The sequence below is a fragment of the Mustela putorius genome, unplaced genomic scaffold, assembly GCF_011764305.1.
Source record: "Mustela putorius furo isolate JIRA1106 unplaced genomic scaffold, ASM1176430v1.1 tig00003845_pilon_pilon_pilon, whole genome shotgun sequence".
In the NCBI taxonomy this organism is placed as follows: domain Eukaryota; kingdom Metazoa; phylum Chordata; class Mammalia; order Carnivora; family Mustelidae; genus Mustela; species Mustela putorius.
In genome coordinates, this window is record NW_025421998.1 from 43,761,493 (window position 1) to 43,774,317 (window position 12,825).

Consider the following 12,825-nt stretch of genomic DNA (forward strand, 5'->3'; position numbering starts at 1 on the left):
ATAGTTTAGGGGTGCCTGGGTGGCTCAGTCTGGTAAGCATTTGCCTTTGGCTTAGGTCATGATTCTAGGGTCCTGGGATCAAGCCCCACATCAGGCTCCCTGCTCAGTGGGGAGCCTACTTCTCTCCCTCTGCAGCTCCTCCTGCTTATGCTCCCTCGGTCTCTGTCTCTCTCTCAAATGAATAAATAAAATCTTTTTAAAAAAAAAGTTCCAGTAAAAGTGCTTTGTTTTACAGATAAGGAAGGTAAAACTCAGAGAAGTAACCTCAGATTCACATTAGGATTACATAGCTAATTAATGGCAGACCTATGACCAGGTTAGTGCTAGTTAGTACTCCTATAGTCATTCATTAATCTATCACTAAGCACTTAAGAAATTATTATACATTGTCATTAAATCTGCTCAGTGATTAAAAATAAGCTTATGGTGCCTGGGTGGCTCAGGGGTTAAAGACTCTGCCTTCGACTCAGGTCATGATCCCAGGGTTCTGGTATCGAGCCCTGCATTGGGCTCTCTGCGTGTCAGGGAGCCTGCTTCCTCCTCTCTTTCTGCCTGCTTTTCTGCCTACTTGTGATCTCTGTCAAATAAATAAAATCTTAAAAAAAAATAAGCTTAGTGCTAAAATATATGTACTTAAAAGCATTTTGCAAAAAATATAAGTCAACTCAAACTATATAACAATATACAATGAGTGATTAGGGAGAGAAACACAAGTCCTTTTTAATAAAAGTAAGCTTCATCGAAAGACTAATAATTCTTACATTATATGGGCACTTGCACAGAAATATCCTGATTTCTTTGTCTACTGGCACTAGAACTCTTTCTTCACTTGATATAGCCTTCTAAGGCCTATAAACTTGTTTTTATTCTGTCATCAGTGTCCCTCATTACTTCTTGTGGTGCAAGAAGAAATTAGTCCCTTAGATGTTCTCAGTTTTACTGTAACCATAGTCAAATAGTCTGCTTCAAGAACAGACTCACAATCATATTGTATAGGTAACTATATAAATTTGGGTAAGTGACTTAATCTCTCTGCCTCATTTCCTCATTTTAAAATGGAGACAATAATAATACTTACTCATGAGGGCTTTTGGGGGCTATTTTATCCGTGTTTTAGAGTCTGATAACAATGTTGATGAGCCTACCAGTACCTGATTCACTCTTCCATTTACATGCATGTCCACAAGAAAAAGAAAAGAATTGGTTTTCATTAAGATAAAGATGAAATATATGTATTTTCTGTCTACTATTTCCAAAACACTGAGAACAGTACATTCCTTGTTTTTACATTTTTCTTCATTTGAGGACCATCTGAAATTATTTTAATAGAATGTTGGCTTTAAGTATAATTCTTTAAATACTTCATAAAAATTTAAGTTTAGGAAAGTGTTAATTTTTTGTATATTTTTCACGGTAAAGAATTGTCTTTTTTTCCATTGCAAATTCAACTTTGTTAAGGAGCACAATTTCCTGCATTGGTAATGTTAAATATAACTTTAGCTTTCAATTCATTGCTGTGGTTGTGATTTCCAGAGCCTGCTGTAAGAGATAAACCCATTGCAAATGAAGACTGCATTCATTTTCTTCCACCTCAGGCCACACAGAATTGATTGAGGTAATAAAATGACAGCAACTTGTAATATACTGAAGGCTCTTTAATTCGAAAACCAGTTCTAACCTGCTTCAGAGCTTTTTTAAAGCTAATTTATAGCTTGTATAATTTTTAGCCAGTCGACCAAGGTAAAGGATGATACATGAAAACTGATAAAGAATTAACTTATGATACATTCAGACTTGTTTTGTTAAAGTCAACTGGTATTAAAAAATAGGTGGGAGCAGAGTGGCAGGACTAATAATTAGTGAGCTTTGCTTCACATAAGTAGCATTGTTGATAATTGTTAAGATTTTTCATCATCTCATTTCAGACCAAACTTTTTGTCCTGTCTTCTTAAAATCAGCTCTGTTTGAATTTCTTGTATTTTAAAGTCCCTCTTTTTTCAATCACATATGTAGTAAGGTTCATGAGAAACTGGGTAGTTAACAGCTGCTGTGACTTCCACAGTGACAAATGTACTGCATGCCACAGTGACAACGCTGCTGCTAAATAGTTCCGTCAGCATTTAACTTAATCTTTTTCAAGATGCAAGCTGAAAGAAGTTAGAACTCTTCAGTTTTATTTGGGCTGAAAAAAAAATCCATAGGCTTTGGTTTTTGTGGGCTTTCTCTCTTTATTTGAACATTTTTTGACCCATAAATAATATAACTACCATCGTAAAGTATTTTGAGCTATGAATGAAGCCAGATTTTCAGAAATTTCATGTCAGCATTCATGAGTAAAAATGGATTACATTTTCCTTTCTATATTTAAATATAACTTTTTCCCTTTAAAAAAAAAAAAGAGACAGTGGAGGATGAGCATGTCTTCGGTCATATGCTATTATAGGATCCTAGAAAATGATGAAACTTTTTTTTTAAGATTTATTTATTTGCAAGAGAGAATGAACAAGAAAGAGAGAGAGAGAGAGCATGAGCAGAGGGAGAGGGAGAAGCAAAATCCCTGCAGAGCAGGGAGACCAATGCTGGGCTCAATCCTGGGACTTTGGGATCATGACCTATGTTTATGTACATAGGTTTAGATATATGAAACTATACTCTCATATTTTGTAGTTTCTTCAGTGAAGCTTGTCTAGATAACTGGTGAGGTATTAAGACAAAATGATTGTGGTTAATCTAATTCTCATAATTAACATGGCCATAATTATTTTAATTACTCTTAAAAATTATAAAGCAGTACATGCTTATTATAGAATAATATATAAAGACGAAAATAAAAATCATTTAAGGAATAACCAGTGCTAGCATTTTGTTATTTTTTCTACTTGTATTTTTAAAGATCTTAATGTAATGTGACATATGCCATGCATTCTCAGTAGGGGCACTGTTGCTCCAAGGGGGCAAAAACTGGTTCTCACAGGAATAAGAACAAAATAAGGATTGTGACCATCCACTCTTAAACTTTTTCTGACAAAATCTTATTTTTTTTTAACATTTTATTTATTTATCAGATAGAGATCACAAGTAGGCAGAGAGGCAGGCAGAGAGAGAGTGGGGGAAGCAGGCTCCCCGCTAAGCAAAGAGCCCGATGCATGGCTCGATCCCAGGACCCTGAGATCATGACCTGAGCTGAAGGCAGAGGCTTTAACCCAGAGCCCACAGGCGCCCCTAAAATCTTATTCTTAATATTTAATTTCTTTCAGGATTCCTTGGGTATCACAATCAATAAGGGTTGTGTACAATCCTTGGGTAGTACAATCAATAAGATTCATGAAAAATATACAAAATGCATAATGATCAGTAATCATTGACAAAACAATGAAAAACAGATGGTTATGATCATATGACATACCATCAGTTGCTTGATCTTGAAGTTATTTCACACAAGGTGGCTACACGTGCCTGCTGGCTTCTGTTGGCTGTGTTGTAGATATTTATGCTTGATCTTCAGTACTTCTGTGTATAACTTAGGCTTTGAGAATGAATAAAAATAGATTAATATTACAAAAATCATTTAACCCATCATTAATTATATCAGTTGCTGAAATGGGAACATACTGACAATATATGAATGATTATTTAGCATTTCATTATTTTCTCTTATCAAGCAAAACCTAAAGTTCACTAAAATTTTAAGACCTATTTAATTTTTTGGTTACTTTTGCTGGAAATATAATAGTTTGAAAGATTTAAGACTTGATTTTACATTGTTAGTTTGTTATATGTAACTTGACATACTTTAATTTTTAAATCTTGTAATGCTTTATAATTTTTTTAAGTATAGTTGACATAGTGTTACATTATTTTCAGGTTACAGCATCATGATTTGACAAGAGTATGCATATGTTTTCCTCATTACAAGTGTAGCTGCATCAGGCAGCATACAATGCTATTACAGTATCATTGACTATTCCTTATGTTGTGCCTTTTATCCCTATGACTTACTCATCCCATAACTAAAAGCCTATTATCTCCTAATCCCCTTCATCCATTTTGCACAGTCCCCACACCCCTTCCTTCTGGCAACCATCATTTATTCTCTGTATTTATAGGTCTGGTTCTGTTTATTTATTCATTTGTATTTTTTGAAATTCCACATGTAAGTGAAATTTATGGCATTTGTCTTTCTAGGTTTGACTTGTTTCACTTAGCGTAATATTCTCTAGGTCTCTCTGTGTTGTCACAAATGACAAGATCTCCTACTTTCCTTTTTAATCTTTTATTTATTTATTTATTTATTTATTTATTTATTTATTTATTTATTTTTAAAGATTTATTTATTCATTTATTTGACAGACCGAGATCACAAGTAGGCAGAGAGGCAGGCAGAGAGAGGGGTATGGAAGCAGGCTCCCTACTGAGCAGAGAACCTGACACGGGGCTCAATCCCAGGACCTTGAGATCATGACCCGAGCTGAAGGCAGAGGCTTTCACCCACTGAGCCACCCAGGCGCCCCAAGATCTCACACTTTTTCTAATAATATCCTATTGTGTATTTGTATCACATCTTCCTTATCCATTCATCTGTTCATGGACACCTAGGTTACTTTCATATTTTTGCTACTATAAACAATAATGCAGTAAACATAGGGGTACATACATCTTTTTGAATCAGTGTTTTTGTTTTCTTTGGGTAAATTAAAAAAGTCTATTTTTAGTTTTTTGAGGAACCTCCGTACTGTTGTACGTACTCCGTAGTGTTGAGAAACACTAGCATTATCAACTGTTATCCTGCTCTTTCCCTTAATATTACATAGTAACTATTCAAATTATTTTTATGCAAAGCCAGTTTCATGCACACAATGGATATAATAAATTAAGGAAAAGTAGATTCTCTTGTGACATCAGTCATTATAGTCAGTTTTATCTGAAATTTCATTTGAGATGATAATCTATAAATTCTAGTAATCCACAGATATCCACAAAGCACTACATCATTTTATGATTGTTGGAGACAGAATTGGAAATATCTACTTAGAGAGTGAAACATCAGTCTTAAAAAATCTAAGTTTCAGTGGGATTCCTTTATAACATTTTTTATGTGTTATTGTTAGAAGTCTTTCAAATTATCTGATCTTTATATTTACTATAGCCCTTCTAGTTTGTATGCATATTATTCTCTTACATAATTCTAAGGTATGATTTATGACTATCAATTACAAATATGAATGCCTTTGTGATGGCCATTACTTTGCTATGAAGATTAAAAAATTAATAAGACATTTTGTCTTAGTTAAAAATGAGAGCAAGACTATAATTCTTCCTCTGAGTAACTCTATCTCATTGGGCAGATAGGCATGTAAACTGAGGAACTAAGGACTTATTAGTGCTTTGGATGTCTAAATAGGAGCACATGCCTGGCTCAGTCAGTAAAACGTACAGGATGTCAGGGTTGAGTTCTACCCCACATTGGGTAGAGAGATGACTTAAATAAATAAATCTTTAAAAAAACAACTAACAGTACCAGGTATTTGATACTGTAGAAATATAGAAACCATTGTTTTATGGAGCCAAGCAAACAAATATTTGGCAGAATGAAGTGTGACAATAACAAATGTTTTACCATATAAACCATATATATATTACACTCAATACTGTAACAGTCATTTAATTTCTAAAACTTACCTCACATCGGTATTTCCGTTAACTATCTTGAGAAAAAAGATTCTGAGAGACAAGCACTCTAAGACTGAGAATAGTATTTTTATATTTGTATTATTTTTATGGCCTCTAATATAAAAAAAAACTTTATTTTTAAAATCTGCACTGCCTTTAAGTGAATTTGAATCCATTGTAAGAAGTGATTTTGGAACCCAAGTACTGTAACCAAATGCAAATATATGGTGGTTATATTTTTCTTGTTTTTATAGCTTTGGGAGGATATTGTTTTTAGAGCAAATATTTTATTTTTTTCCAGTATGAGTTTTAAAAATCTAATAAAAACAAAGTCCTTGGAGATACTCTTATTATAGAAGTTTCAGGGAGTAGGACTGTCTGCAAAAAAAAATGTTTTCATATTCACATTTACATAAGAAAAGAATTTGTTTTACAAAAGGACAGCTTTTATTAACAATAGAAAGGAGTTGGCTTCAAAATAATTTGAAGCACAATTTGTCCCTAGCACAGAATTGATTTATTTAAACATTTACAGATTTATTAACAAGTGACCTATTAAGAGAAAACGTCTAAATAATGTGTTGTTTCTATTATCAAATATAAGGCATTTATCTGTATTTAACCATTTAGAATCTTTGTGTTTATTTGAATATATACTTGTTTCTTCTAATATTTGGAGGATATATAATATGACTTAGTTCCATTTGCATATAGGAATATTCATTTTAGAAGCTCTCTTCTCTATTTAAGTAGCCTTACATATTGACTGAGGTGAGAGAGCATAATCAGGTTAACTAATTGTCACATTCTCATGAACTTGATACTGGGAGGAAATTAAAGACAAATAAAAAGATGCTTGGGTGGCTCAGTAGATTGAGTGGCCAGCTCTAGGTTTCAGCTCACGTCACGGTCTTAAGGTCGTGAAATCAGGCCTGGTGGTGGACTCAGTGCAGTGTCTGTTTCAGATTCTCTTTCCTTCTCCCTCCAGCTTACTTGTGTGCACATGTGCTCTCTCTCTCTCTCAATTTCAAATAAATACATACACAATTTTTTTTTAAAAAAAGACAAATAGAAATCATCAGCCTTTAGTTTGAAATCAAATTTAAAGGATTTTGCAGTTGTAGTATATTTAAATAAAGAATGTATATATTTTACATTAACCCTGAAGTACAGGTAGTGTAAAATGTTAAAAGGCAAATGTATGGAGTATAGCAAGCACTTAGCTTTGTTTCTGAAAGAAATAAAATTACAAAAAGAAAATTTAAAAGATACCAAAAGTTATAGTAGGTATATAAAAGGTATAGTAAATGTTTCTAGAAATGAGAGTTGAGTAAAATTTCCCATAGGATACCAAGTAATGTACTAGTACAAATAATGTACTAATGCAACATTATGATCAGCAAGTTCATATAATAATGGCATTGACTTCTGGATCCCTGTCTGGGGATGGGGGTGACCTGAGGTCAGTTTTTTGATGACCCACAATTCTCTACCCTTTTCTACATACCATTCTACACATACTGCTATATATGTCCTTACACACATTTTTATACATGATTCTACATGTACCTCTGTACACCAATTTTTTCATTCCTATATATATGTGTATATATATATATATATATATATATATATATATCTCCCTATAGACATTCCTTCATACAATACATGTATCCCTATACACTGATCCCCTGCAGAGCCCTTTACAAGACCCTTAATGCACACACCCTATATATACACATATAAACTCAAAACTAAAACAAAACTTACCCTTCCTGTCCTCAGTAAATGTGATGTACCCTTATTCTTTTCTTTTAAATTTTACTATTAAAACCAAATTGTTGAAAAGTCACTAAGCCAACATCTTGTTTAGACTAGAATATACTTGATGTTCTAGTACATCCAAATTGTTATATTGGTCAGTATATTTTTGCTATGTGTCTAGGCATGTGAATACAGATGCAGAAGCAAATAAAACCTAGGAGGAAGTAATATTTTGCTTACATTCCAGATTTTTTAGACAGTTTTGTTAAGCTTTCATGTTGTGATCTATGATTGTTTAGCAGTGATGAGCTATGGATTTATAATTATTTTCTCACCGTATGATATACAAACTACAAGAATATCTTATGTAAAGATATATAAAGAAACTAGAAGTTCAAGCAAAAAGGTTCAAAAGTTAGATTTAAAAGAGCTTTCTGTCATACAATTGAAATTTCTATATTTTATGATTAAATGATAGCCTTCATAACAGTAGAACAGCATTAGATTGCAAAGTTTGGCATTATCTGAAATTATTCTCAGCTATTTACAGACATTGAGAAATGTTTAATATCTGGGAAACATCTTTGATGTATCATCAGACTTGAAAATGTCAGGAAGTCAATATGTTTTCTGTTATATTTATTATCTGTGAGGTAACTGCTTTCTTTATATATCTGTTTCTACAAAATTGAAGTTAATTGAAACATGCCTGAGAAATGTAGGGTGTATGGTCAGTCAGACCGGGATTTGAATATCTACTCCTCCACTTACTAGTTGCAACACTCTGGGCAAATTCCTTAACCCTCTGAGTTTCAATGTCATCATCACTAAACTTAAGATAATACTTATAGGCATGTTCTGAGGACCAAAGAATAGCTTATATAAAATGCCTCACACAATCCTGGCTCATTAAATCCTCCGTAAATGGTAATATATATGATTCTGATTATTATTATATACCAAAAGTTATGGTAGGTATACAAAAGATATAGCAAATGCTTCTAGAATGGATGAGAGTTGAATAAAATTTTCCATTGGATATGAATTTCCTATTTCCATAGGATACTGTACTACTACAGTAATAATCTTTCGTTTATCCTGATCTGTGAGCAAAGCCAAGCTATTTTGTTACATCCATGTTTGATTTTTCATAACTGAAAGATAGGAATGCCAAAAAAACTTTACAGTAGTTCTTTTATATAGTTGTTACTGTCAAAAACATGCCTTGAAGGGGGGGAAAGAAAAAGATTCCTTGAGGAAAATAGTATCATGTGTAAATCTGGTTGTATACTCTTTTTTTCTGGGTTAATATGAAATTATGGCACAGTACTATTTCATGTTTTTTTCAACAAAGGATTATATGAATATTGTATTTACTGGACATTCCAAATTTTAATTCAAGCTATTAGTGTTATTTTTCACATGGTATTAAATTATTGCTGATAACAGGTCAATAGATACTGCAAATATGCTCAGAATAAGTAATATCCTCAATAAGTAAATGTCAGCCTTAAAAATTCAGTTGGTTAGAATTATAAAGCCCAGGAAGAGAATTGGTTCCCCAAGGTTGTTAGAGGAAAATACCAGCTTCACCTCGAGTTCTAGTCATAATATATTTCTTATTCATATAAATAGTTGGAATCTTTGAATTTATTTTTTATTATTTTTATTAACATATAATGTATTATTTGCCCCAGGGCTACAGGCCTGTGAATCATCAGGCTTACACACTTCACAGCACTTACCATACCACATACCCTTCCCAATGTCCATAACCTAACCACCCTCTCCCCACCCCCAACCCCCTAGCAACCCTCAGGTTGTTTTGTGACATTAAGAGTCTCTTATGGTTTGTCTCCCTCCCGATCCCATCTTGTTTCATTTTTTCCTTCCTTATCCCCCAAGCCCCCACCCTGTCTCTCAAATTCCACATATCAGGGAGATCATATGATAATTGTCTTTCTCTGTTTGACTTATTTCACTCAGAATAATACCCTCTAGTTTTATTCATGCCATTGCAAATGGCAAGATTTCATTTCTTTTGATGGCTGCATAGTATTCCATTGTATATATATACCAATTATTCTTTTTTTTTTTTTTTTAAGATTTTATTTATTTATTTGTCAGAGAGAGAGAGAGAGCAAGAGCGAGCACAGGCAGAGAGGCAGGCAGAGTCAGAGGGAGAAGCAGGCTCCCTGCGGAGCAAGGAGCCCGATGTGGGACTCGATCCCAGGACGCTGGGATCATGACCTGAGCCGAAGGCAGCTGCTTAACCAACTGAGCCACCCAGGCGTCCCGTATACCAATTATTCTTTATCCATTTATCTGTTGATGGCCATCTAGGTTCTTTCCATAGTTTGGCTATTGTGGACATTGCTGCTGTAAACATTTGGGTGCACATGCCCCTCCGGATCACTACCCTTGTATCTTTAAGGTAAATACCCAGTAGTGCAATTTCTGGGTCATAGGGTAGCTCTATTTTCAACTTTTTGGGGAACCTCCATGCTGTTTTCCAGAGTGGTCGCACCAGCTTGCATTCCCACCAACAGTGTAGGAGGGTTTCCCTTTCTCCACATCCTTGCCAGCATCTGTCATTTCCTCACTTGTTAATTTTAGCCATTCTGACTGGTGTGAGGTAGTATATCACTGTGGTTTTGATTTGTATTTCCCGGATGCCGAGTGATATGGAGCACTTTTTCATGTGTCTGTTGGCCATCTGGATGTCTTCTTCGCAGAAATGTCTGTTCATGTTCTCCGCCCATTTCTTGATTGGATTATTTGTTCTTTGGGTGTTGAGTTTGATAACTTCTTTATACATTTTGGATACTAGCCCTTTATCTGATAGGTCCTTTGTGAATATCTTCTCCCATTCTGTTGGTTGTCTTTCAGTTTTGATGACTGTTTCCTTTGCTGTGCAGAAGCTTTTGATTTTGTTGAAGTCCCAATAGTTGATTTTTGCCCTTGCTTTCCTTGCCTTTGGTGATGTTTCTAGGAAGAGCTTGCTGCCTGTGTTCTCCTCAAGGATTTTGATGGATTCTGTCTCCCACAGAAGACTTTTATCCATTTTGAGTCTTTTTTTGTGTGTGGTATAAGGAAATGGTCCAGTTTCAGTCTTCTGCATATGGCTGTCCAGTGTTCCCAACACCATTTGTTGAAGAGACAGTCTTTTTTCCATTGGACATTCTGTTCTGTTTTGTCAAATATTTGTTGACAGTGGACTTGAAGGTCTATTTATGGGCTCTCTATTCTGTTACATTGATCTATGTGTCTGTTTTTGTGCCAGTACCATACTGTCTTGATAATTACAGCTTTGTAATACAGCTTGAAATCTGGATTGTGATGCCACCAACTTTGGCTTTCTTTTTCAACATCCCTTTGGCTACTCAGGGTCTTTTCTGGTTCCATATAAATTTTAGGATTATTTGTTCCATTTCTTTGAAAAAAAATGATGGTATTTTGATAGGGATTGCACTAAATGTGTAGATTGCTTTAGGTAGCATAGACATTTACACAATAGTTGTTCTTCCAATCCATGAGCATGGAATGTTCTTCCGTTTCTTTGTGTCTAACTCAGTTTCTTTCATGAGTATTTTATAGATTTCGAGTACAGATTCTTTGCCTCTTTGGTTAGGTTTATTCCTAAGTATCTTAGGATTGGGTGCAGTTGTAAATGGCATTTACTCCTTAATTTCTCTGTGTTGTTGTTGGTGTATAGAAGTACAACTGATTTCTCTGCATTCGTTTTATATCCTGACACTTTACTGAATTACTGTATGAGTTCTAGCAGTTCTGGAGTGGAGTCTTTTGGGTTTTCCACCTAAAGTATCATGTCATCTGCAAAGAGTGAGAGTTTGACTTCTTTGCCGATTCAGATGCCTTTTATTTCTTTTTGTTGCCTGATGCTGAGGCTAGGACTTCTAGTACGATGCTGAATAGCAGTGGTGATAGTGGACAGCCCTGCCATGTTCCTGACCTTAGGGGAAAAAAGCTCTCAGTTTTTCCCCGTTGAGAATGATATTCACTCTGGGTTTTTCATAGATGGCTTTGATGATACTGAGGTATATGCCCTCTCTCCCTACACTTTGAAGAGTTTTGATCAAGAAAAGACGCTGTACTTTGTCAGATACTTTTTCAGCATCTATTGAGAGTATCATGTGGTTCTTGTTCCTTCTTTTATTAATGCATTGTATCACACTGAATTTTTTGCAGATGTTGAACCAGCCTTGCAGCTCAGGTATAAATCCCACTTGGTCATGGTGAATAATCCTTTTAATGTACTGTTGCATCCTATTGGCTAGTATTTTGGTGAGAATTTTAGCATCAAGGATGTTGGTCTGTAATTCTCTTTTTTGATGGGGTCTTTGTCTGGTTTTGGGATCAAGGTAATGCTGGCCTCATAAAATGAGTTTGGCAGTTTTCCTTACATTTCTATTTTTTGGAACAGTTTCAGGAGAATAGGTATTAATCTTCTTGAAATGTTTGGTAGAATTCCAGAATTATGTCTGGTCCTGGGCTCTTATTTGTTGGGAGATTTTTGATGACTGCTTCAATATCCTTACTGGTTTGGGGTCTGTTCAGGTTTTCTATTTCTTCCTGGTTCAGTTTTGGTAGTTTATATGTCTCTAGAAATGCATCCATTTCTTCCAGATTGTCAAATTTGTTGGAGTAGCATTGCTTATAATATGTTCTTGTAATTGTTTGTATTTCTTTGGTGTTGGTTGTGATCTCTCCTCTGTCATTCATGATTTTATTTATTTGGGTACTTTCTCTTCTTTTTGATATGTCTGGCCAGGGGTTTATCAATCTTATTAATTCTTTTTGAAAAAACCAGCTCCCAGTTTCGTTGATTTGTTCTACTGTTCTTTTGGTTTCTATTTCATTGATTTCCACTCTGATCTTTATGATTTATTTCTCTTTTCCTGCTGGGTTTAGGCTTTCTTTGCTGTTCTTTCTCCAGCTCCTTTAGGTATAGGGTTAGGTTGTGTGCTTAAAACCTTTCTTGTTTCTAGAGAAAGGCTTGTATGGCTATATACTTTCCTCTCAGGATCACCTTTGCTATGTCCCACAGATTTTGAACCGTTGTGTTTTCATTATCATTTGCTCCATGAATTTTTTCAGTTCTTCTTTAATTTCCTGGTTGACCCATTCATTCTTTAGTAGGATGCTCTTTAACCGCCATATATTTGAGTTCTTTCCAACTTTCCACTTGCGATTGAGTTGTAGCTTCAGAGCATTGTGGTCTGAAAATATGTTAAATTCCCCTACTATTATGGTATTATTGTTGATGTGTTTCTTTGATTTTGTTATTAATTGGTTTATATAATTGGCTGGTTCTGTGTTAGGGACAAAAATGGGTCACCTGGGTGGCTCAGTGGGTTAAGCCTCTGCCTT

At 34.7% G+C, this 12,825-nt stretch overlaps 1 protein-coding gene across 4 annotated transcripts in view; it reads left to right on the top strand.

Annotated features, from left to right (window-relative positions):
• PHF14 (PHD finger protein 14) overlaps nucleotides 1-12,825 on the top strand; it is a 209,710-nt gene that overhangs the window by 168,043 nt on the left and 28,842 nt on the right. Inside the window, exon 19 of one of the 4 annotated variants that reach the window (XM_013051708.2) lies at nucleotides 1,534-1,646. The exons of the other annotated variants lie outside the window; for them this stretch is intronic. Coding sequence (XP_012907162.1) covers nucleotides 1,534-1,545 — 12 coding nt within the window. The 3' untranslated portion in view covers nucleotides 1,546-1,646. Of the gene's footprint in view, nucleotides 1-1,533; nucleotides 1,647-12,825 lie in introns of those variants that run through there. 4 annotated transcript variants of the gene reach the window in all.